Below are 23,976 nucleotides of genomic sequence, written 5' to 3' on the forward strand. Positions count from 1 at the left end.
TTAGTTTCTTATGTTCAGAATCAGCTGAGGCAAACATCTGCATAGTATAGAATCATGTGGAGAGCTCCTAAAATGTGTAGAATCCAGACGCTGGTCTATAAGAATATGATTCAAAGTGTATCCTATTCTGGGTAGGACCTGTCATGCATTTTATAGTATTGCTCTAGAAGGGGCTGAGCCTATATTTCAAGAAACATCGAGTGGACTAAAACTGTCTACACTGGATTAAATTCAGACTCTGCTGGTTAACTAGCTGTGTGGACTTGGAACAAATTCTCCAATCTTAAACTGATGTGCTGTTTACATGAAAGACTTACTGTATGTATCCGGGGCTTCTGTGTTTCTGTAGTTAATGTGTAAAGTGTCTGATACAGTACTGGCCTTGAAGCATGAAATGTTTAACAGTGATCCTTTTAGAATGCCAGAGATGGACAATGGATACATAAAAGAAACATAAAAGCTCGTAGGTAGAGAGAATTTAAATGAAGCCAGCTGGCTCTGCAATTTTTTAAAAATATTTATTAAGCAGTGGAGCTAGAAAATTCTCCAAAGATTATGCTAAAGCGGTTGATTTCTTATTGGTGTCTTTTGATCTTGTACATGCATCACTAGTTTCTAATGTGATATAATGTTTTTAAGATTTAAAACTGTTTTGAGTACTTTAAGAGTAAACAAATGGGGCTGGGAAGGTGGCTCAGTGGTAGAGCGCTTGCCTTGCATGCATGAGGCCCTGGGTTCGATTCCTCAGCACCACATAAGCAAAAAGAAAAAAGCCGGAAGTGGCGCTGTGGCTCAAGTGGTAGAGCACTAGCCTTGAGCTAAAGAGCTGAGGGACAGCGCCCAGGCCCAGAGTTCAGGCCGCACGACTGGACCCCCCCAAAAAAAGATTAAACAAATGTTTGACTATAGTGAAATAAATTGTTCAATGCAAACTACTGAAATAATACACCATCATTTTTACTGAACCAGACCATTAATTTCCCATTCACTTTAATTTGACAAGACAATGTCCTTTCATAAAAATATTAAACACTTCAGAAGAGCCTAAATGAAGGCAAATTCATACAAGACAGTGAGCCAACATAATTCAGTAACTGCATAGGAAAATCCTATCTGAACAAAAATAATATTCCTATAAAGACAAACTTTTTCTCAAAGGGTTAAAAATATACCAGGTAAGTACATGTATACATTGATTTTTCTCACCACCTTTCTGACTGCCCTTCTAATAGTTTCTTAAGCAATTTTAGAATACTTTGTTGTTTTGGTAGTACAATCTTTCTCAGCTCTTCTGACATGTTTCTAATTTATGTGCTTAAAATTAGTAGCATGGCATTTTTTATTTGCATGCTTTTCCTGAAGATCTACGATGTCAGTGAAGCTTTGAAAAAGGAATTTATCAGGCACAATTGCATATGCATTAAACAAAGAGTAAGAACAGACAATCCTAATAGGGTTTTCATTTATGGATCCTTTAGTGTAGGATTCCCCAAGGATGGTGTTGAACATTAATTAAACGTCTTGAAGTCTGCAAACCACAATTACTTCTGTGTGTGGTTTAGTAAAAAGCCTTGAATAATCACCAAGAACAAAGGGAATGCCAAAATTTCAGCTTTCTTGTTGTTTTTATGTAGACGCTACTGTAAAGCAAGTCTTCACTCATCAGGATTGACCCAAGTCAGGCTGAGCTCTGATGATCAAGGTTTGAAGGTAGCTCAGGCAGATAAATCATTGAGATTCTTACTTCCAACTATCCAGCAAAAAGCCTGAGGTAGAAAAACCCAAGGAAAAGTGTGAAGTCCTGAGTTTAAAATCCCAGGGCCTGCACCAAAAAAAAAAAAAGATTGACCAAAAAATTGACTCAAGTTATTGCTCTACAGAACAATGATTTATGTTTTTGATTGATACACAAAAGAAAAAAAAGAGAGGCTTTATGACGCATTTGATAGACGTTATAATATCTGCAGGTGTCAGGAGAAGAGACTCTTGAGACACCAAAACATGTACAAATTATGCATCTGTCACATGTCCTCACAAGCATCTAAAAATATATATATGGATAAGCCATCCTTTGATACCTTTAGCATCTTAAACACAGTATACAGTTGTTTCAATCATCCATTCCAGTGTTCCATCAGCGCACTACTTTCTGTTTAGTAAGGTATGTGAAAGGTTCACATAATCATTTGTCCTAGCTCATTGTAGCACTGCATGCTCAGAAAAATGAGTTTCATCATCAAATAAAATGCAAGCACAAGGACCAAATGGAAATAATATGTTGTGCTCTGTGCCATGAAAATATGTCTTTAAAAGCACATTTGCTCCAGGTACTTGATATACAAATCCAGTTCTGATGGAATACCACCCAGCATTGTGGGTTGTGTGTGAATGTCACATACTAATGCCATCTTGTAGGAAGGCAACCTGGGGTTATGCTCCATCTCATGCTCCTGTTGACAAACAGAGCAATTATTTAGTGACATTGTGAGTCTCTAAAGACAATAAAATTTTAAAACAGAGCATTTTTTCAAAATTTCAAGAACTTGACCACACACAAAAAATATGTAATTATTTTTAAAGACTATGCATATTTAATGTGAATAAAGTTATCATTTGGAACTAGTGTGATTTCTTTTTCAATTATTTCCTCCTAGGTTGGGCACCGAGGAACCATTCGAGACTATCCAGGCTTTAGCCCATCTGTGGATGCTGAAGCTGTTCGTAAGGCAATCAGAGGAATTGGTGAGTGATAGACTGGGATTCCTTTTTCATATTGGAGAAAATAGGAAAGTCACCCTCTGTATGTACCTGAAGTTGTTCTGCCCAAATTAGCCTGCTCAATTAGAGAAATTGTCAGGACTTTTTTCAAAGTGTAAACCAATGAGAACAATATAAAAAAAACTAGTTGTATTAAATATAATATTTGACATATTGTCTTCATGTTAAACACTACTATCTCCACTGATGATACCAACAATCATTACCATGATAATCACCATCATCATCATCATGATCATCACTATTACCATCATTGTCACCATGACAGCTATCCTGATCGCCATCACCACCACCACCACCATCATAATCCATCGTTCCAGATAGAATACTTGTCATTTCTCTTTAGATTTCATTCCCACCCACTGCCTAGAGAAAAATCACCATCCTAAATTAGTATTTATTCCCATGAACCTGTCAGAACCAGAACTACATATTCATTTGCATAGCCTCAGCCAGTATAAAATGGAATTATACTATACATTCTTCTGCCATTTGTTTTTATCCTTGAACATAATGTCTTTGAGATTTATCCATGTTGACATGTTTAGCTCTAGTCCATTAATTTTAACTGCATAGTAGTCTATTGCATACTGCATCATAAAGTGGGAACATTGATGAAACATTTAAATTGCCTACAATTCTTTTCTATTACAATATAAAAATACTGCAGTGAATATTCCTGCTAATGTTTCATTGTGCACATTTGCCAGCATTTCTGCCAGAATATGACAAGAAGTGGAATTTCCCAGTGGAAGGGGAAGCTTATTTTCAAATTCACTAAAATTTTGCCCAACTGCTCTACAAAAATGGAAATTGGCATTCCTTCCGGCAATGTAGGGGACTTCTCCTACTCTGTATGTTCCATATACTTGCTCAGATTTTCCAATTGACTAGATCTAAAATTGTCTCTCAGACTCTGTATATTTTTTGCTCTTTCTTCTTCTGTATCCCTGACTAGTGATGTAGTTAAGTATCCTTATGTATTTGCTTCCTCTTTCGGTGTATATTACTTAATCTGCTTCATGTATTTTGTCCTTTATTATTCCAACAGGGTTGTCTTCTTCATGATTGGGAAGAGGGGGTTTGTCTGTTTGTTTTGTCTTTTCACTAATTTCTGCATACAAATCTCTTTTATAATTTCAATCCATGGAGAGATCTTCTCCAAGTTTTTGTTTTAACATCTAAAGAATTGGCCCAGTTACCTTTTACTTACAAACAGGTGGTTACATATATAAGTGTGAACGCTAGAGAGATGTGGACCTGAGATAGGCATATATATCTGAGGCTCAGAAATTTGGGTCACTTAGAAGCCATGTGATATTAGCAAGTGAAACAAGCTCTCTAAGGGTTAATGATTTCATCTTTAGAACAGGTTAGTTCTGTCTGATGCTAGAGGCCCTGTACTTATTAGCTATAATAGAAAAGAAAAAGATGCCCACATAGTAGGTTCTTACTAAATATGAGGTCCTGTTATCTTGAGGGAAAAAGATCTGGATGTCAGGAATAGGGATAAAACCACATGGTGGCTCACACCTGTAGTTGTAGCTATTCGGGAAGCTAAGAGGAGGAGGATCATGGTTCAAGACCAGAATAGGCAAAAGGTTCACAAGATTTCATGTCAACTAATAAAAAGTTGCATGTGATTGTTATGCATCTGTCTTATGAGGTACTCCAGAAGCATAAACAGAAAAATTGCAGGACAATATTGGCAAAAACCAAGACCCAAGCTGGGTGCTGGTGGCTCATGCCTGTAATCCTAGCTACTCAGGAGGCTGAGATCTGAGGATCACGGTTCAAAGCCAGCCCGGGCAGGAAAGTCTGTAAGATTCATCTCCAATAAACTAGAAGTAGTGCTGTGGCTCAAGTGGTAGAGTACTAGCCTTGAGCTGAAGAACTGAGGGACAGTGCCCAGGCCCAGAGTTCAAACTCCATGACTGACAAAACAAAACACCAAGACCTAATTTTAAAAATATAACAAAAACAGAAAGGGCTGTGTGTGGCTCAAGTAGCAAAGCACCTGCCTGACAAGCAAAAGACCCTGAGTTCAAATCTGAGGACTGAATTATAAAACAAAAAAAACAAAACAAAAAAACAGAAAGAATAAGCTGGGCGCTGGTGGCTCACGCCTGTAATCCTAGCTACTCAGGAGGCTGAGATCTGAGGATCGCGGTTCAAAGCCAGCCCGGGCAGGAGAGACCTTGAGACTCCTATCTCCAATAAACCACCAGAAAACCGGAAGTGGCGCTGTAGCTCAAGTGGTAGAGCGCTCGCCTTGAGCTGAAGAGCTGAGGGACAGCACCCAGGCCAAGAGTTCAAGCCCCAAGACCGACAAAAAAAAAAAAAAAAACAGAAAGAATATAGGTAATAGGTAAGAGGCAGTAGTAAGACATTCCTGAACCTCATAAGGTGAAGCAGAAAGTTCTTTGTGTTCCTCTCTATGTCAGTTCTATACAAAGGAGGAGTTTGTTCTGTTCTCAACAAAAAAAAAAAAAAGGTAAAGTTTTGATTTCCTTTTCCAACCTAATGAGAAGTTGGAAATTAAAAATTAAAATCCCTACATTTCTGCATTGGCATTTTTTGTGGTTGTTGTTCAGTACAGAAACTGGCATTGCTGGGTTAATGATGAATAAAATATTTTTTGTTTCACTTAGGAACGGATGAGAAAACGCTCATCAGCATTCTAACTGAGAGATCAAATGCACAGCGACAACTGATTGCCAAGGAATACCAAACAGCGTATGAGAAGGTATGGTGCAGTTTAACAGGATGGGTAGTCAAGTCCCTATTATGCCATGGCCACTGTTACATGACTATGGCCTTAGAGCTGTAGCTTCAGGTCACTGGGACAGATGACACCTGTGTATCCAGCCGTGGATCTGGAATCCTACTCCTGGTTTGCCCTCTAACTGGCTGAATACACTTGGGTTTCTGTTTCTGTAGAATACAGAAAGTTGCCTTAAGTCAGTCATCCTAAATCAGGAATGAGTTTGCTCCCCCCTGGACCCTTAGCTTGAATGGAGAAATTTTGGTGATCATAAATAAGATGGGGGAGGGTTAGAATCATTTGTAGTCTCTAGTGGGTGGTGGTCAGGGATGCAGCTAAACATTGTCCACAGCACAGGACAGCCTGACAGCTTGACCTGATAAATCCTTTCTCACATGATCCTTAAATTTTGTCTAATGTTAATGGAGTTATGGGAGCACACCTTTAATCCCAGCTGCCTGTGAGGTAGAGACAGGAGGATCATGGTTTGAGGCCAGTCCAGGCAGTAAGCTCAAGATCTTAACTCCAAAACACACAAAAGCAAAAGGATTTGGGTGATTCTAGTGTTAGAGTAAGACCCTGAGTGTCATCGGGGAGGGAGAGGAGAAAACAAGGAAGGGAAGGAGGGAAGAAGGAAGGAAGCAAATTATGTAATTATAGGATTTGTCATTCAAAGGAAAAGCACTAATCACATAAGAACAAATAAGACTTGGTCTTACACAAGTTGTTCAGTCATCAGGTATTTGTTATGTACTATGTCAGGAGCCATCTGAGACCCTGGAGATTCAGTAGTATATAAAGCAGTTTCTCTGTTCCCCCGTGGTACTAAACTACTATTAGCAAACTAATCATTTTTTAAAAGCCCAGATATTGAAAAGTGTTATGAACATGAGGTGATCCGGCTAGAAGCTGACTGGTCACTGATCCTTGGGAAGATGATGAAGAGGTGTTAGTGACAGGTTGCTGGCTGACCCTGAGCTAAGAGTAAACAATACTAGATTCTCCTGTGCTAGTCTGGGCATGAAGAGCAATGCTGCTGTCACAGGGTAGAGAAAATGCAAATGTCCTGCAGCGGTAAGCAGCTGGGCATACAAAAGAGACAGCATTCCAATATGACACAATGTGGACGTGAATGGAGCAAAGGCAGGGGATGCGCTAGAGGATTCTGGGCCTTGTGTCTTTTTATTTTTGAGATAGGGTTTTGCTATGTTGTCCAGGCTTGCTCAAATGATCCTCCCACTTCAGTCTTCCAAGTATGTGAGACAACAGTAGGTTTTATTCATTATGAAACATTTTCTCGTTATATTGTCCATTGTGACCTCAAATTCCTGGATTCAATTGCTCGTTCTACCTTCTCCAACAAATGCTGGGACTACAGGTATGTGCCATGGTGATCATCTTGGGCTTTGGGTCTTGGTACAGAGTGTAGACTTATTGGAAATTTGCAAGCAGGACAATACAATGTGATTTTTTATTTGTAAAATATTATTACAGTGATTAGGATTTTGCTCAGTGTTCCTGGTAAGATATATTTTAAGATACTTTTCTAGCATGTTTGAAGCCTTACTTGATGGAACATAAATTCCATCTGACAAGAGAGGTAAGGAGCTAAGGATTATATCCAACTTACCTTTGAGAAGCAGGTGCCTATAATTATGTGTTGAATTGACCAAGCTGGGCAACACATTCACTTATAGGGGACATGAATAATCCATTAACCTCCATGATCAGGGGCTGCAAAATAAAAAGAGGAAGAAAGTTCAATGTAAAGGGTCAGAACCATTTCTCATGGTGGGATAGAATAAGAACATGTGAAATAAGATGCAAAGTCTTGGAGACAGATGATAGTGCAGTTTAGCATGTAAAGAGGGAATAAACACTGTAGTGATTGAAGCAGAGCTACCAACACTTGGCTGGGTTCATTTGACCCTGCTGTAGCCCTAATGGTGTGTGTGGGGGGGTCTGTGTCAGCATGGCACTGTGGGAGGCTGGCAGCCTCAGCATCAGGGTTGAACATAATCAGGGCTAGGGGAAAAAAGTATTATTCAGTATCATCCCTTTAACTATTGGTAATAGAAACCATGTTACCTAGCTGAAGGCTGAAGAGATGATCTGTGCGTAGGTAATATAAACACAATTCCTAAGTACAATGCCAATAAGGACTCCCTCCCACTGTTGCATCTAGGGCTGCCTTGGCAGTTATTACCAAAAATCTGCTTCCCACATCTCCTAGTTCATCACTCTCACCAGAGAAAAGTGACCAGCCACTGTCCTACCGTCTTCTTGCATTTTGGAGTTCACTGGAGTCTCTCAGAAGCAGGATACCCAGCAATCCAGCAGCTATAGGGGTGCTGGGTATGAATTGTACAGTTCCTCCCTCCTCTTCTTCTTCCCTAGTCACCGCCCAACTGAGGCAAAAGAAGGAAAGATTAGGCAGACAGAGAGAGAAGGAGATAATGTCCTCTCTTCTTCTTAAGAGTGGGAGACACCCCTCTCCCTGAAGACCCTAGGAAAACCAGAATAAGCTCTGAGAAAAGCCACACCCCTGAGGACCCTGGATCAGCCTCACACATAAGACTGGCACCCTCCCTTGGGGTGAGAGGGGCATTGGCTCAGCCAGATGCCAGAATAGTGGAAACTCACACAAAAGGGCCATAAAAGAGGGACCCCCTATGAGTCTGCATCAGGTTGCTGATTTCTTGCCTACTTCTCACTCTCTTGCCCCAAGAACTCTGCAGTCTCTCCCCCCCGCCCCGCACCTCTTCCTTGCCCAGGAAGAAAGTAGACAAGATCTCATATGGCAGAAAGCCACCCTCCCAGCAAGCAGGCTTGGTTGGTTGTATCAACCCACCCATAGCTAAGTGGCTTTCTTCAATTTCCCTGGATCCTTAATCTCACTTTCAAATACACTGTGGCTCTGCTCCCACTTTTCCTGACTTGTAATTCTTTATTGGGTGAAGGAATCCTTAGAGAATGTCATAATCATTGAGAATGCAGGAAATGTGATTTTTAATGCTTTTATTAGTTATGATATTAATTTTGTGTACATGTGGTATACAATGTGGTAATTTGATAGATATATACTGATCAAATTGGGGTAGGGGAAATTTTAATATACTCTTCTGACACCATGATGCTCATACAGAAATCCTTCCCTTCTTCCCTCCCTCCCTCTCTGTCTCTGTCTGTTTATCTCTATCTCTTTCTTATGTCTGGTCCTGGGGCTTGAACTCAGGGCCTGGGCACTGCCCCTGAGCCTTTCCTGTTCAAGGCTAGTATTCTACCACTTGAACCACAGCTCCACTTCTGGCTTTTTTTGGTGGTTAATTAGAGATAAGACCTTACGGACTTTTCTGCCCAGGCTGACTTCAAACTGCAATCCTCAGATATCAGCTTTCTGAATAGCTAAGATCACAGGCATGAGCCACTGATACCCAGCTCTTTTGATTTTCTTTTAAAAAATCCTCTCTAAAACAACATTTTAGAAGTAATCATAAAATATAGATTCATATCCAAGAAATGCTTTCGACATCTCTGTTTATTTCTGTGGATGGGTATATTTTCATTTGATTTTGGTACTTAGGCTCATCATTCACGAGAAGAATATAGAGAAACGTATTTCACAACTTCCTCCTTGGGGTTTTATTTTAGGAGCTGAAAGATGATTTGAAGGGCGATCTCTCTGGCAACTTTAAATATATCATGGTGGCTCTTGTAACTCCACCAGCCGTGTTTGATGCGAAGCAGCTAAAGAAATCTATGAAGGTATGAGCCCTGAACAGGCTGGTCCTCCCTTGGATTTGACTGTAATCAAAAACAGGAGCTCTCTTCCAGTCATGCTCAGTGGACTTGGGTGCCATTTTGGTCATGTTCTTCTGTGGTAGGATGAACCTGAAAAGGGACAGCTGTGGAAGTTTTAGCTCAGATATTTCTGGGTTAAAATGATATTTCAGATCTTTAATTTGCTTTCTTTTTCTTTTTTAATTTAATTTTAATGTAAAGGTCATGTACAGAGGGGTTACAGTTATATAAGTAAGGTGGTGAGTACATTTCTTGTTGAACATTGTTACCCCCTCCCTCGTTTTCTCTCACTTTCTCTCTCTCTCTCTCTCTCTCTCTCTCTCTCTCTCTCTCTCTCTCTCTCTCTCTCTCGTATGTGTGTGTGTGTGTGTGTGTGTGTGTGTGTCTGCCAGTCCTAGGGCTTGAACACAGGGCTTAGGAACTGGCCCTGAGCTTTTTTTTTGTTTTTGTTTTTTTTTGCTTAAGGCTAGTGCTCTACCAATTGACCAACAGCTTCACTTCTGGCATTTTTGATAATAAATTGAAGATAAGAGTTGCACAGACTTTCCAGCGCAAGTCAACTTTAAACGGCCAACCTCAGATCTCAGCCCCCTGAGTAGCTAGGAGTACAGGCATGACTCATCATACGTGGCTCGTGTGCTTTTATTTATTTTTTGGGGGGGGTCCGGTCATGGGGCCTGAACTCTGGGCCTGGGCACTGCCCCTCAGCTCTTCAGCTCAAGGCTAGAGCTCTACCATTTGAGCCACAGTACCACTCCTGGCTTTTTACTTTTTGCTTATGTGGTGCTGAGAAATCGAACCCAGGGTCTCATGCATGCAAGGCAAGCTCTCTACCACTGAGCCATCTTCCCAGCCCCTACTTGTTTGCTTTTTTAACAGGACCAAATTCTCTATTGGGTCATTATTGAAAGTGAATAGCACCATCCTAGCCCCCTTGCTTAGGCTGAAAGCCTCATTTAACCTGTCAGTCCATTAGCTGTACCCCAAAACCAACTGCTCCCACTCTACTGTGATGCTCATACCAATATCTAGAAGTATGGTAGTGCATCCTTGGTGCTTTTGTTCACCTCGATGTAAATGTAGTAGAGAAGCTATAGGTCAACCCTAAAGCTAAGCACTATTCTGGAGTTTTAAGCATAGATAGCCAAACTCTGGCATTCTTTTCAGACTACTGACCTTGTGTCACCCCCACCATGTGTCCTATGTACTGAACAACTTCCAGCATCACCAATGTCACCACAAAATGGTCCCCATTGCTTCACTGTTTCTTTGGAGTGACATCATTCAGATACTTGGTAGCTTTCCAGACATATGCCTACAAAATGAGAGCCATGGCTATTGTTAAAGTAAACCCAAAAGACTTGAACCTCTTAATCTATATGGCTGTGTGGGTTTTCTGGGTCAAGTAATAGCAAACTCTTTCACAGATCATGTCAGGTCACTTAAAGGAAGAGCCAGACATTTTTCTTGTTTCTTCTGTTTTGTGCTGTTGGGAAGGAACCTATAGCCTTGCAAATGGTAGGCAAGCAGAAGCACTCTACCACAGAACTATATCCTCAGTCCAATTCTTATGTTTTTAAATTATATATAAAATAGTCTTTGGGTTTTTTTCTTTTTCTTTACATTTTTTGCCCATTTATTTACTTGCTTTTAAAACAATCTGACTAAAAAGGAAACCTCCATCCCATTCTGCACATTCTGATGCTAGAACTGGATCTTAAATGAAGTTAGTTTATAACATCTTTATTGGGAGGAAGGTGGGAGAGGAGGTATATAGGTTTGAGCTATAAGCCAGATTCTATTTGCCCCACAATCAGAAATAGGAATCATTTTATCGATTATGGAAAAAGCATGGCAAAACTGATTCAAATGTACAAGAGATGTGCTGTGAGAAACACCAGTGAAGATCAAAGAGGACACAGCACGGAAGGTGGATGAGCTTCAGACTACACGACAAGTCTGACATCTAGGAGAGAGGAGAAAGAACAAGCAGATTCAGATAGGAAAAGCCTCAGTGAACAGAGCAGCTCCGAGAAAGGCTTGCCAGGCTGACGGCTGTTCATGAGTGGTATTGGTCCTTCTGTGCTGGGCAGAAATAGCCTACCTCCAAGAACTCTGCTGTACTCACTCATTAGCCAGGAGCATCCTGGGCAGAGAAGATCCTCAGTGGAGTTGAGCAGATCTGAAGGTGTACCAGTCAGAAGCTGTTGATCAACTACATTCTTGGAAGCAGGTAGTCTTGAAGTAAAATGTGCACACCATGCCTCTATGGCTTCTGTGTGGGGAGGGTTTAGCAGGTATGGTGGACATGAAAGTCACCAATCAGTATAATAAAATGTTCTATATATACAAAAGAAATCCAGAGTAAGCAGTCCAGGACTGAATGTGGTGGCATCACCATTATCAATCTTAAAGCTCTCACCCATGGTTGCCACTTCTTGATTAAAACCATTTGCAACTCCATACCAGAACAAAAGACAAATCAAGTTTCATCCTCTTTGTGGACACTCCTAGTACAAGCACATGAGACGTCTACATGTATTGCTTTGGTCAGAATTTAGTTGTATAGATAAGCTTTGGTATAAAGGAAGCTGAGACATTGCTCTGTATTTAATTAGGTGCTTAGTTAAAATTTGAACGTCTATAACTAAACAAGGACTACAAAAGAAATTGCTGGCAACCAGGAATCCCTGTCAGAGGGACAAAACTGAATCTCTGTTCACATCTTTCCTTGGCCTCGTTTGATCAAGTCCTAATGTACACACCCTCTCTTGTGATTCACTGATACTAGTATAAACAAGGCCGCAGGGCAACTAGTTCCCAAGCCAGCTAGGTCCCTAGCACACACCACTGAAGAGTTGAAAACCTCCATGTACGAAGAGAATGATCCATGATGACCTCCACAATCTGTGGTGCCAGGATGAACTTTCATTCAAAAACATTGCTAAGCGTATTGGCTGGTTTGTTTATTGGGATTAATCCTACCAAATTGTCACTTCTGATCTTTAGTGACAAAGGCTTTTTTCTTCCTTTATATTCTTTCTTCTTAGAATTATTCAGTTGTTTTTTTTTTTGTACCAGAGAAGAAAACTTCTTGCAGAATTTGATGTCAGTTCACTCTAGCTGACTCATGTTATTTTAATTCTGGAATGCGTGGGAAATTGGAAATCTGCTATAGAGCAATGGGAGATCTTATATTGATTTACTCAAAACTGTTCTTTCATCTGTATAAAATAAGATATTAAGACTGAAAGGCATGAAATTAAGTTTTTTTTAAGTGTCCTAAAAATTAGAATTCCTTTCCCTTTCTAGGGCACTGGAACAGATGAAGATACCTTGATTGAAATCTTAACTACTAGGACAAGCAGGCAAATAAAGGAGATCTCGCAAGCCTATTATACAGGTAATCCCATTTTCTGCTTACCTTTACAACTATCCACACACATATGAGCCAAATAGATGTTCTCAGCATTCTTCCAATTTCTTCACAAGACATTTCAAAAAAGCAAGAGTTACAAGAAAAGGTTGCATTCTAAATGGCATGTGGCTTTTTGGAGAAAATTAGGATGTGATCTGAGCCAGAAATTACAGCTACTATGGATTTGCTCTCAGCAATTGCTTAATTGAATCAACCATTTTAATCACTATAAGAGACTCAAATCATTGTGTACTACTATATGTTAAAAACCACTTAAAGTAAACTTGTGATTTTTTAGCATGTGAAATTAGATGAGATATTCAAGAGGTGTGGTGAACAAGTGAATTCAATGTAATTAGCTGAAGTCCTAAAGGTCTGTTAGATGTGTAAAAATCATAAAGTCCTTACAATGCTCTTCTGACTCTACCCAGTGTGACTTCACTTGTTAATTATAGTCTTCATCAGACTGCTCTTATTTTAGACACCAGTCCACAAGTTCACTTGTTTCCAGGCCGCACATGTGGTTAACCAATTGATTACAAATCCCAGGGTTTGGCTGCCCTCTCATGTTCAATGGTCGAGTGGAATGACTTGCAGAATTCACCATAGTGCTGTACTTGCAAATATAGTTCTATTATGAAGGATATCAGTCAGGGTCAACCAATGAAGACATAGGTCTGGGAAAGTTCAAGTCAAATCTGAAGTTTCTGGTCACATGGGTGTATTACTAGGCAGGAAACACACACAATCGCTGCTATCCATACTTTTTATTGGGTTTCAGTCTACAGACACGATTAATTGAATCCTTGTCCATGTGGCTGAATTTAGTCTGCAGTGATCCCCATCCCCAGAGATCTAGTCTTTCTGAGGTAACTGCCCTGGATTCTAAGATATGTTGTTAACATAAACTCAGAAAAATATCACAAATATGAAAGACTAGCTAGATGCTGATGGCTCCTGCCTATAATCCTAGCTAGTCAGGAGGTTGAGATCTGAGAACTGTGGTTCAAAGCCAGCCTGGGCAGGAAAGTCCAGAAGCAGAACTGTAGCTCAAAGTAGTAAAGCACTAACCTTGAGTGAAAGAGATCAGGGACATTACCCAGGGCCTGAGTTCAAGCACGAAGCCCCATGACCAACTAACTAACTAATTAACTAACTAACTAACAACAATAACAACAACAAAAACCTTGGAAAATTCTAAGGATTTCCTCTATAGATCAAGGGAAAAAAATACCAGCTCAATTCTTTAATAGAAAATAGCCTTTTATTACTCTTGCAAGGTTCCTTAAGGGATCTATGGTTTCTAAATTTGTGTCCCTAGAAGTCAATTTTGCATACGATAGCTTTTGTAGTAGAAGAGGCCCAAAGAAAGAGTCTGCTGGGCTCCAGATGGGTATTTGAGAAGATAATTTGGGAAATTCTCATTAAAAAGTAAATACCTATTAATGAAAGTCACTATTTTGTTATTGCTACACTCATGATCTAGTAAAAAAAAAATAGAAACAGCACTAGGTTTTTTAATGGAGAGAATTTAATATAGTGAATTGCTTCAATTATATTTGGGGGCCTAAAAAGACAAAAACAGAACAGAGGGATAATAGAGCATCTAAACCCCTAGGGCTGAGACAATAAAGGGATTATCTGAAAGTACAAAGTGGAGAAGACAGACCTACCTGCCTGGTATTGGTACCTAAGTGGCTCAGAGGAGAGGATCTAGGAGTAGTTGAGACCTCTGTGAAGGGGCCTCCATCTGGCTGGGGCTGGCCACCTCCATGGTACTGCAAGAAACTTGTTCTAGAAAATAATAGATGCTACCAGGGTAAAAGCTCTCTGATTTGACACTGAGATGTGTACTAGGCTAATAGCATACCCTTCTTTCCTCCTCCTGCCCTCCATTCTCCTGCCTCTCTCCCATTGGTGGAATCTAACTTGAAGTGGGTGAATTTGGAAAGAATGAGAGAATTGCTTAGTAATAGATACAAGTGAGTTTATTGTTGGTTTATAAAACATCTGCCCTATATTATTCACACACACACACACAACACACACACACACAGAGGCCCAACACATAAATCATCAGAGCAGAAGCTCTGTCCCAAAGGAGATTGTTATTTTGTTATTTCCTGGTATCTTTTAGAACCTTGATGCTCCATGAGAGGACCTACAATCTTAGGACATAAGGTCTGTGAGGGTGGGAAGTTTTGTCTCTTTCACTCTCTGTGGCATTCTTAGTGCTCAGACCACTGGAGAATTAAGTTCAACTATTTATGAGTGAATGTTTTCAAGTTGAAATTGAGGTCTGAATAGCTAAGTGAAAGTTCGAAGATTTAGGACTGGCTTTTGCAAATATGATGCATGATAATGGCTTGAAGTTTCCAATGCCTCAATTTCTATACATATAAAGCTTTTTAAGGCTACAAGGAGTAGAATTACATCTAGGTTACCCTGATGAGTAGATGTTCGAGGTGCACAGGAGGCTCAAGAAGAAATAACATCAATTAGGTAGAGTTAAGCTTTACAGAGAATTGGGACACAGTCCTACTTTGGGTACTCATTTATCTTGTCACTATCTCAGCATCAGGTATTTATCCCTCCTGTTCCCCTCACTGTTTGCTTCTGATGTTCTTGACACTACTGAGAAGCTGTTCTTCTTTACCAAATTATGGTGGGTTTTTTTTCACTACCCAAGGCTTATATTTGTGCATGGTGGTTGGTTCCTTTTAGTGTCTTTTTCTGAGGAATTTTTAGCATCTTTGTTCCGGCCCCCTTCTCTCTGTAGTTTACTTCCTGAGAGAGAGGATTCAGTGGGTTCAAGAAATCACTGTCTAAATAGATAGTGTTAATTTAGGCAAAGTTCGCGCACCAGGCCATCTCTTAGCTGCTGGCCACTGCTATTCCTGTATGAACTCTGTTGCATCAGCTGAGGCAAGAATGATGGTGTTCTACTTGTGAAATATTGACCCACTTACAAGAATCCACTAAGGGAGACGATCAACCTAGCTCTCCTAGAAGAGAACAAGGATCTTATGTGTTTTATCCATACCATGTGGGGCATTACAGTTGAAATTGATTACAAGCTAAATACTCAGCTTTCTCCCAAGTTCCAGAGCTAATGATGTGTGAATAGAACAGTGAATCAGGGATCAACAGCTCTAATGTGACAAAATCATATTTATTTTTTCTGTTCTCTATTATACCTCAGAATGCATAAATTAGTTGTGAATTTGAATTGAGAAAGTTTTCTTTCTTGTTTTGAATTTTTTTCTTATTGTCATTTAACACTTAGTAATTGTACACATTGATGTGTACTGTACATTCACATATCTGCACAGATGATGCATTAATCACATTCGCCATCCATTCAACTCTTTCCATTTGCATTTTATTAGTCTAATATTCTTGGGGCTGGGAAGGTGGCTCAGTGGTAGAGTGCTTGCCTTGCATGCATGAAGCCCTAGGTTTGATTCCTCAACACCACATAAGCAAAAAAACCCAGAAGTGGTGTTGTGGCTCAAGTAGTAGAGCGCTAGCCTTGAGCTGAAGAGCTGAAGAATGGTGCCCAGGCCGAGTTCAGGCCCCACTACTGACAGAAAAAAAAAAGAAATATTTTGCAAAATATCTGAAGTGAAGAGATGCTAGGAAAATTGCATATCAAAGCTAGATAATTCTAAAATCACAAAATACTTGTCCAAATTCTAAAAATTAAAAGAGATAGCTTTTTTGGGGGGGTCCAGTCGTGGGGCCTGAACTCTGGGCCTGGGCACTGTCCCTCAGCTCTTCAGCTCAAGGCTAGCACTCTACCACTTGAGCCACAGCGCCACTTCCGGCTTTTTTCTTTTTGATTATGTGGTGCTGAGGAATCAAACCCAGGACCTCTGGCATGCAAGGCAAGCGCTCTACCACTGAGCCACCTTCCCAGCCCTAAAAGAGATAGCTTTATTCTTTGTCTTGGTGTTTAAAAGATTTTTTTTTCCTAAAGCATGAAAGAGACAATAATATGACTGGGTATTAATGTTGCTCTTCAATTGTCATCATTAGGATAAATAATTTATACTTGCAGTTGATTTAATTTACATGAATTGCTTTGAGAAATTATGAATTTCATTTACAAAAGAGCCTTAGGTTGATGTTGTGGCTCAGATGTAGAGGGCCAGCCAATGAGTGAAAGCATCAGATACCAAGTTGGAGTTCCTGGTCTTGGGGAGAATAAAGAGGCTTAGTAAAATTATGGTGAGTAAAATTTCATTCCAACCCGATACTGGCTAGTGGATAATCTCCTATCACTCTCCCTAATTGAACATTTGCATAGTTAACTTATATAGAGGTTTTGAAAATAATGCAGAGTTCAAATACTCACCTACGTCCGCCACAGTACCTACAAGGACATCCCCTGCTCCACAGGTGAAGCAGGGGATGATGGGCAGGACCTGGAGTATAGATTTGTAGCACAGTTCTTGCCTAACATCTCCAGCACTGAAAATGAAATGAAATATGAAATGAAATGATAGAAGACACTGTAGATCACAATCCATGAAACAGGATGGTACAAAAATGTGTGAATGTACAGCACCACATTTTAAAATTTTTTTATCTTTTATCATTTTTGAAAATATTCAGTGGTATGACCTAGATGTATCTGTTAAAATTAAGGTTAGTTTAAGAAGGTAGGACAATAACAATGGCTTACAGAAAATAGAGGTTTATTTCAATTATATCTAGGGAAAAACCTGGAGCTGGCCAGTTCTGAATAGTCCTCAAGACTTTCAGGAACTTAGCTCTCTTCTTGGTGGCTTTTTTTCCTTTCTTGCCATTGCTGAGAGACATAGGTGGCTGTAACTGGTGGCTTCAGGTCTCGGTTTACATACAAGGCAGTAGAATCAAGGAAACACTAATCTGGGCACAGTTCCCTTCATCCTTTTAAGGAGATTTTCTAGCCAAATCATGTATGTCGGCTTACATTCCATTGTGAAGAGCTAATTATGAAGCTGTGTCTCACTAAGAGGAAAGATGAGAATGAAATTTGTAGTTTGTTTGCATGACTTTCCTAATGGTTTGGGTTCTATTAAGGTGAAAAAAGGAAATAATTGAAACTGGAAGGCAGACTAGCAGTTTGCCCACCCTCTTAGTTGTTGTCAGATGAAATGAATCATGATTCAGTCCAGAATGGCAATCTTCCCATTCTTTGCAGCAATCATAACACACAGCACAGGTATCAGTACATGAGATTGTTTCTATCTCTTCATAGCAGAACAACTGGGAGTTAAATAAAAGGGCAGGTTCTCTTTATCACTTACTCATTGTTTGCTAGTGTTGACATTTAAACTTTAGTCTCGTTTATAACAATATGTTTTAGTTGCCAAGGCTTAATTTTATTCTTCTTTGGTTTTAGTATTCAAGAAGAGTCTTGGAGATGATATTAGTTCTGAGACATCTGGTGACTTCCGGAAAGCTCTGTTGACTTTGGCACATGTAAGGTCTTATCTTTTATGTTTAATTCCCTAATAAGACGCATGCTCAGTAATAATTTTTACAGAGTTTAAAGAAATACCCTGAGATAACAAGATTAATATTTTCTTATAAAGTGATTTGTTTATGTTCAACTGCATCAGTGAAATGTTTAATGAAGATAATAAAAGCAGGCATAGCGATTTAACAAAAAAGAAAATCTGGATTAAAATATGGATTAAAGTTTTTTAATTAGTTTTCACAATACATTAGGAAGAATTCTGATAATCTGAGATAAGGTAATTACTTGTTCACTTTCACTTCTGGAACATACTTATTTTCTTCTGGACTCGAAAGGATTTTTATTTCTTTTCAACTAAGTGGGAAGTATGATACAGAACAATTCTTTTCAGAAATGAGCATGTAATTTAAAAATGAGTATCAGTTTCAAAATTACCAAAAAAGAGAAATAAAAGAATGGACGGGGAGGAGGAAAGGAAGGAGGAAGGAAGAGAGGGGGGGAGGGAACTAAGTTTTATTTTTGTCACCTTGCAAAAGCTGTCAACCACTTATCACTGTGTGACCAGATGAAGCCACTCCTTGCTTGCTTTATTTAGAAGGCTCATGAGTTTGATAAGGTAAAGGTAATATGTGCAGAGAGGAAGTGAATTATTCTATATCTCACAGACTTTTCCCAGCTGATTTACACAGCCCTTAACGTCTGAGAAAAATCTCAGTAATGATTTGCCCCTGACGTTTTTTGAAACAGCACTCATCAAAATAAGGTGCTTTGCCATAAGGAAATAACTCATTCTAATTTTGGTTGTTTTAAATGCTCAGACCTTTATGAAGTCGAACCCATAAATCCAAATTCATAAAACATTGCTGTAAATAAACATGGTCTCAGACTTCCAGTCATTATGCAAGCACATGGAGAGGCAAAACAGCTCAGTTACCCATAGGAGGCAGTAGAGAGCACAGCTCCTAGCAAGGGTTTTAGAAAAAAAAAAATAGGGCAGAACTCAGATGCTGCCTCCTTGCATCCTATATCCAAATGAGTTACTTTAATCTTAAGCACTCATTTTCATATCAGAGAAACTAAAACACCGATAGTACCAAACCCTCAGGGTGCTTTGCAGATTAAGAGGAAATGTAGAATACTTAATGCCTAAAAGTAAAAGATACATGGTGGTAGTAGATAATTAAGGCTGATGATAATCAACACTGGCATTAATGGAGCAGAACCCACAATAGGAGAAGATATCACAAACACCTTGTACAATTAATATACATTAATAAGAATTTTCTTTTTTAAAAAAAGTAAGAGGGCTAGGAAGGTGGCTCAGTGGTAGAGCGCTTGCCTTGCATGCATGAGGCCCTGGGTTCGATTCTTCAGCACCACATAAGCAAAAAGCCAGAAGTGGCGCTGTGGCTCAAGTGGTAGAGTACTAGCCTTGAGCTGAAGAGCTGAGGGACAACGCCCAGGTCCCATGACCATTCCAAAAAAAAAAAAGTCAAATGAGAGCAGAAACCCAGAATTCAAGTCCCCACCCCCACCCCCCAAAAAAAGCACAAAAAAATAAATAAATAAAAAAGTAAGAGAATGTAAGGAAATCAAATTAATAGTACCTGAGGTCAGCAGCCTAGAAAAGAGGCACTGGCATATAAGGACTTAGCATAAGAAATTAAAAGTAAATCTAGTTTAAACCTCAGAGCCCAATATTTTGTTCACTTCAAAGTAATTCAGGCATTTCTCTCTCTGTAACATGAAGTAATAGTGTGCATTGGTGTGATAATATTTGTTTAATGAACACTAGTACCCTGATGTTAACTAGTCTGTAGTTGAATGTGGGAGTTCACTCTGTGTTGTACAGGTTTTGAGAAATGTAAGTCTGGGCTCTGTCCATACCTTCCTCCTCTTCTCCCTTGAATACCACTGATCTTTTCACTGTCTCTATAATTCTGCCTTTTCTATAATGTACTATGACTTTCAGACCAGTTACTTTTACTTAGCTAGATGCCTTTAAGGTTCTGCCATATTATTCTATAGCTGCATAGTTCATCCCTTTTATCCTCACATAGTATTCCATTGGAGGAAATATTCGTTTCATTCAAGAGCTCTTGATTGCTTCCAATTTAGAATAGTTATGACTAAAACTTCTCTTAAATGTTTATGCACAAGGTGTATTTCTTTCTTTCTTTATATATTTATATTTGTGCCTTTTCTCTCAAAGCTGTGTCCTGCTACTTTGGCTATACCTCCACTTTCTGCTTTTTGCTGTTTCATTAGAGATAAGAGTCTCACAGATTTTTCTGCCCCAGCTGGCTTTGAATCTCAAACCTCAGATCTCAGCAATTGGCCATGTGCATGTTTTTAAATGTACATGCTTCCAACTCATTTGGGTAAATGTCAGTCCTGCTAACCATCTTCCAAAGCAGCTATACAATTATGCATTTCCACTGGCATTGACAATAGGAGTTTCTGCTGTTCCATGCCCTCTTCAGTATTTGGTCCTGTCAATGTTTTGTTTTTTTTCTTCAGTCATTATGGCTTTGATGCCAGGGATTGAAAGCAAAACCTACATGCAAGTGCTCTACCCCCAGCCTAGGTGTGGCCAGTGTTTTGAAGTTTAGCCATTCTACTAGATATGGAGCGAAATCTTATTTGTAAAATTTATAATTCTCTAATGACATATGATATTAAACATCTATTTATGTGCTTTCTTGGTGTCTGTGCATCTCTTTGGTGAGCTGCCTTCTCAGATCTTTTAGTCAGTGTTTAAATGGGTGGTTATGTTATTGAGTTTCAAGAATTGTTGATAGATTTTGGTTTGAAGTGCGTTACCAGAAAAGTCTTGTAAATATTTCCTCAGGCTGTGGCTTACCTTTTCATTTGAATACCTTTGGGTTTTTCAGAGAAGATTGTGTGATTTGGTACAGATGTCATGACTAGTTAACAGCAGAGCCAGAACTGAAGCTTAGAAGGTTCCCGATTCCTCTCTGCCACATAATTTCTACTAGAGAAAAATCAGGACACACTGCTTGATGGAAAGTTGAGAATTAATTATCTGTGCTAAAAAAACAATGACCTTGTTGTTATCCTCTCTGCTTAGGGAAGACGAGATGAAAGTCTGAAGGTGGATGAACATCTGGCCAAAAAAGATGCCCAGGTCAGTAAGTGAACAAAGAAGACCTCCCTTTTAACTCCCCTCCATCTTCATGGCTTTTGTTTTTCTGTGGAAAGGGAGCAAGATGGCACCCCATGGGGCGGTCATCTCCTTTCCTGTTTTGAGGGCAGAAGCCTGGAGCTAGGCTCTCACCAGCCCTGCCTCTAAGTCTTCAGGATGTTGAGCATTCCCTTGGCTGCTGCTACCCCAGCCTTCAGATTTTGAGTCTACTCAAACTGAGAAATGTAGACAGCGCATCATCTCCCTGATCTCTAAAACAAAGCTCCAACTCTTTTCAGCCTGTGCCTCAAAAAGAGAAAGCTTTATGTCTGTGATGGCAGGAATGTCTTCTTGCCTTTTTCCTGTCCACAGGTCCTCTATAATGCTGGCGAGAATAAATGGGGCACCGATGAAGATCAGTTCACCGAGATCCTGTGTTTAAGGAGCTTTCCTCAACTGAAACTAAGTATGAACTTAGATCCTTCTTGTTTTATGTTGCTTTTTCAAATGTTCCCTATCTAGGGAACCCAAGAAATTAAAGATTCTAAAGTCTGTTCATTATGTAGAAGTACTTCAGGAAATCACACGGGGAAGGGGTATTCTAACTCCAGCAATACTGACCACTCTCTTGTTTTCCCCCAAGGACTAAATTGATTGCTTAGACTAAGAATAAGTAGTAAACAGGGAGGGAGACAGCAGGAAGGACCAAGGGAGCAGGGAGAGAGCAGAAAGACCCACGGCTATGTGAAACTAGCACAATGGTTCCCACCCCACCACTTCCTAGTTAGTCACTTTCCAGAAAAGCCAGGCATTCAATTCAGGTGAGTTTTTGTGGGTTGATTGGTGGTTAGCTTTTCCTGATTTGAAAGCAAATAAGGGAATGGGGAAGAGTAGCTATTCTTTGTCAGATGGAACGGCTAATCATATGCCACTGCTAATCATTTACCCTGTCACTCATGCCTCAGCCCTCGCCAGCTTGGAAGCAATAAGACCTGGGAGCCCACAGCAGCTGACTGTGACTTCCAGGTGCTGACTAGAGAACAGCCACAGTGCATGACTTATTTTTAGGATGAGCCCATGGGGAAATAAGGAAACAAAGACTATGATTTTAATTCCATAAAGGTCTTTCCTTAATTTTGGCCTTACTGGATTTTTTAAAATAAAATAATGGTAATATATTGCAGTTGCTTTATTAATGTCTTTGATCAAATAATCCTAGATTGCTACACAAAACATCTTTTTTCCCCAGAAATTTATTTAAGAAAAAAAATGACTTGACTTATGAAAAGTTTCCGTAGCTCACATGATAACCTATGTTCAGGTTTTGCTTGGGATAAATGCTGACAAGAAGTTCACATGAGCCATTCCTGGGCTCACGCCTGTAATCCTAGCTATTCAGGGGGCTCAGATCAGATGATTGTAGTTGGAAGCCACCTGGAAAGGAAAGTCGCACGGGCTTATCTCCAATTAACCACCAAAGAAGCTGAAATCAAGTGGTAGAACACTGACCTTGAGTGGAAAAGCTAAGGACAATGCTCAGAATCTGAGTTCAAGCCCCAATACTGGTGGATACACATAAAAATATTCCAACCGCTTCTGGGAGATGTGAGGTAGACTATACTGGAGTAGAGAATGATCATCTGAATGGGGCTAGGAAGGTGGCTCAGTGGTAGAGTGCTTGCCTTGCATGCATGAGGCCCTGGGTTCGATTCCTCAGCACCACATAAGAAAAAAGACCCCCCCCCAAAAAAAGAGAATGATCGTCTGAGCGCCCCCCAAATCCTCATAATTAAGATTTCTTCATCAGATATTTCTCCAGCAGATTTCTTCAGCAGATATATTTTGATAAATGATGACAGTATTTTTTTGTTTTTTTTTAATATAGGGCATCTTACTGGATAAATTATGTATTACTTAAACTTTCAAGTTATTTTAAATGCTTCAGTCTTGGGGAAACAAAGAGAGATCATTGAAGACAATGGTCTATGAAGTTCAGGTTTTACTGTGCTTAAATTGTAATAGTTTAAAGGAGGTTTTGAGTTTGCTAATTCATCTGCTCTATCTCAAATAAGAAATCATGAAATATATTCAAGCATGGTCAATTGGGATGCTTTAAAATTTTTTGTGGTGCTACTTTTTAGCATTTGATGAATACAGAAATATTAGCCAGAAGGACATTGAAGACAGCATCAAAGGAGAATTATCTGGGCATTTTGAAGACTTACTGCTGGCCATAGGTAAGCTCTTGAATGCTAATACATGGGGCTACTTTGCACATCTTTTAGCTTACTGTCAAGGTGAGCTCTTCCATCCCCCAGCACAGGCCACAGATAACTTTCTACCTCTTACATTGCCTTTTAAATCTGCATTTGCCTTGTTGCCATGTTTACATTATAGACTCCTTGAGAGTTGAGATATTACATTTTAATGTCATTCTTACTGAAATTTGAGGCTTCAGCCAATATGGTGTTTCATCTTATTTGGTTATTTCTGGAAGATGTCAGTGGCTGCCGTCAGAACTGCAGGTCTCATCCTTCTTGGTTGAGAGAGCCAGGAGGAGGAGGAGGAGGAGGGGGAGGGGGAGGGGGAGGGGAGAGGGAGGG

At 39.7% G+C, this 23,976-nt stretch overlaps 1 protein-coding gene across 1 annotated transcript in view; it reads left to right on the plus strand.

Moving 5' to 3' along the window:
* Positions 1-23,976, plus strand: part of Anxa3 (annexin A3) — a 56,036-nt gene that overhangs the window by 18,882 nt on the left and 13,178 nt on the right. The window contains exons 3-10 of the mRNA XM_013020129.1: positions 2,655-2,742; positions 5,430-5,524; positions 9,194-9,307; positions 12,656-12,746; positions 18,151-18,230; positions 21,320-21,376; positions 21,746-21,839; positions 23,515-23,610. Coding sequence (XP_012875583.1) covers positions 2,655-2,742; positions 5,430-5,524; positions 9,194-9,307; positions 12,656-12,746; positions 18,151-18,230; positions 21,320-21,376; positions 21,746-21,839; positions 23,515-23,610 — 715 coding nt within the window. The remainder of the gene's footprint in view (positions 1-2,654; positions 2,743-5,429; positions 5,525-9,193; positions 9,308-12,655; positions 12,747-18,150; positions 18,231-21,319; positions 21,377-21,745; positions 21,840-23,514; positions 23,611-23,976) is intronic.

Source organism: Dipodomys ordii, unplaced genomic scaffold, assembly GCF_000151885.1.
Source record: "Dipodomys ordii isolate 6190 unplaced genomic scaffold, Dord_2.0 Scaffold49, whole genome shotgun sequence".
In the NCBI taxonomy this organism is placed as follows: domain Eukaryota; kingdom Metazoa; phylum Chordata; class Mammalia; order Rodentia; family Heteromyidae; genus Dipodomys; species Dipodomys ordii.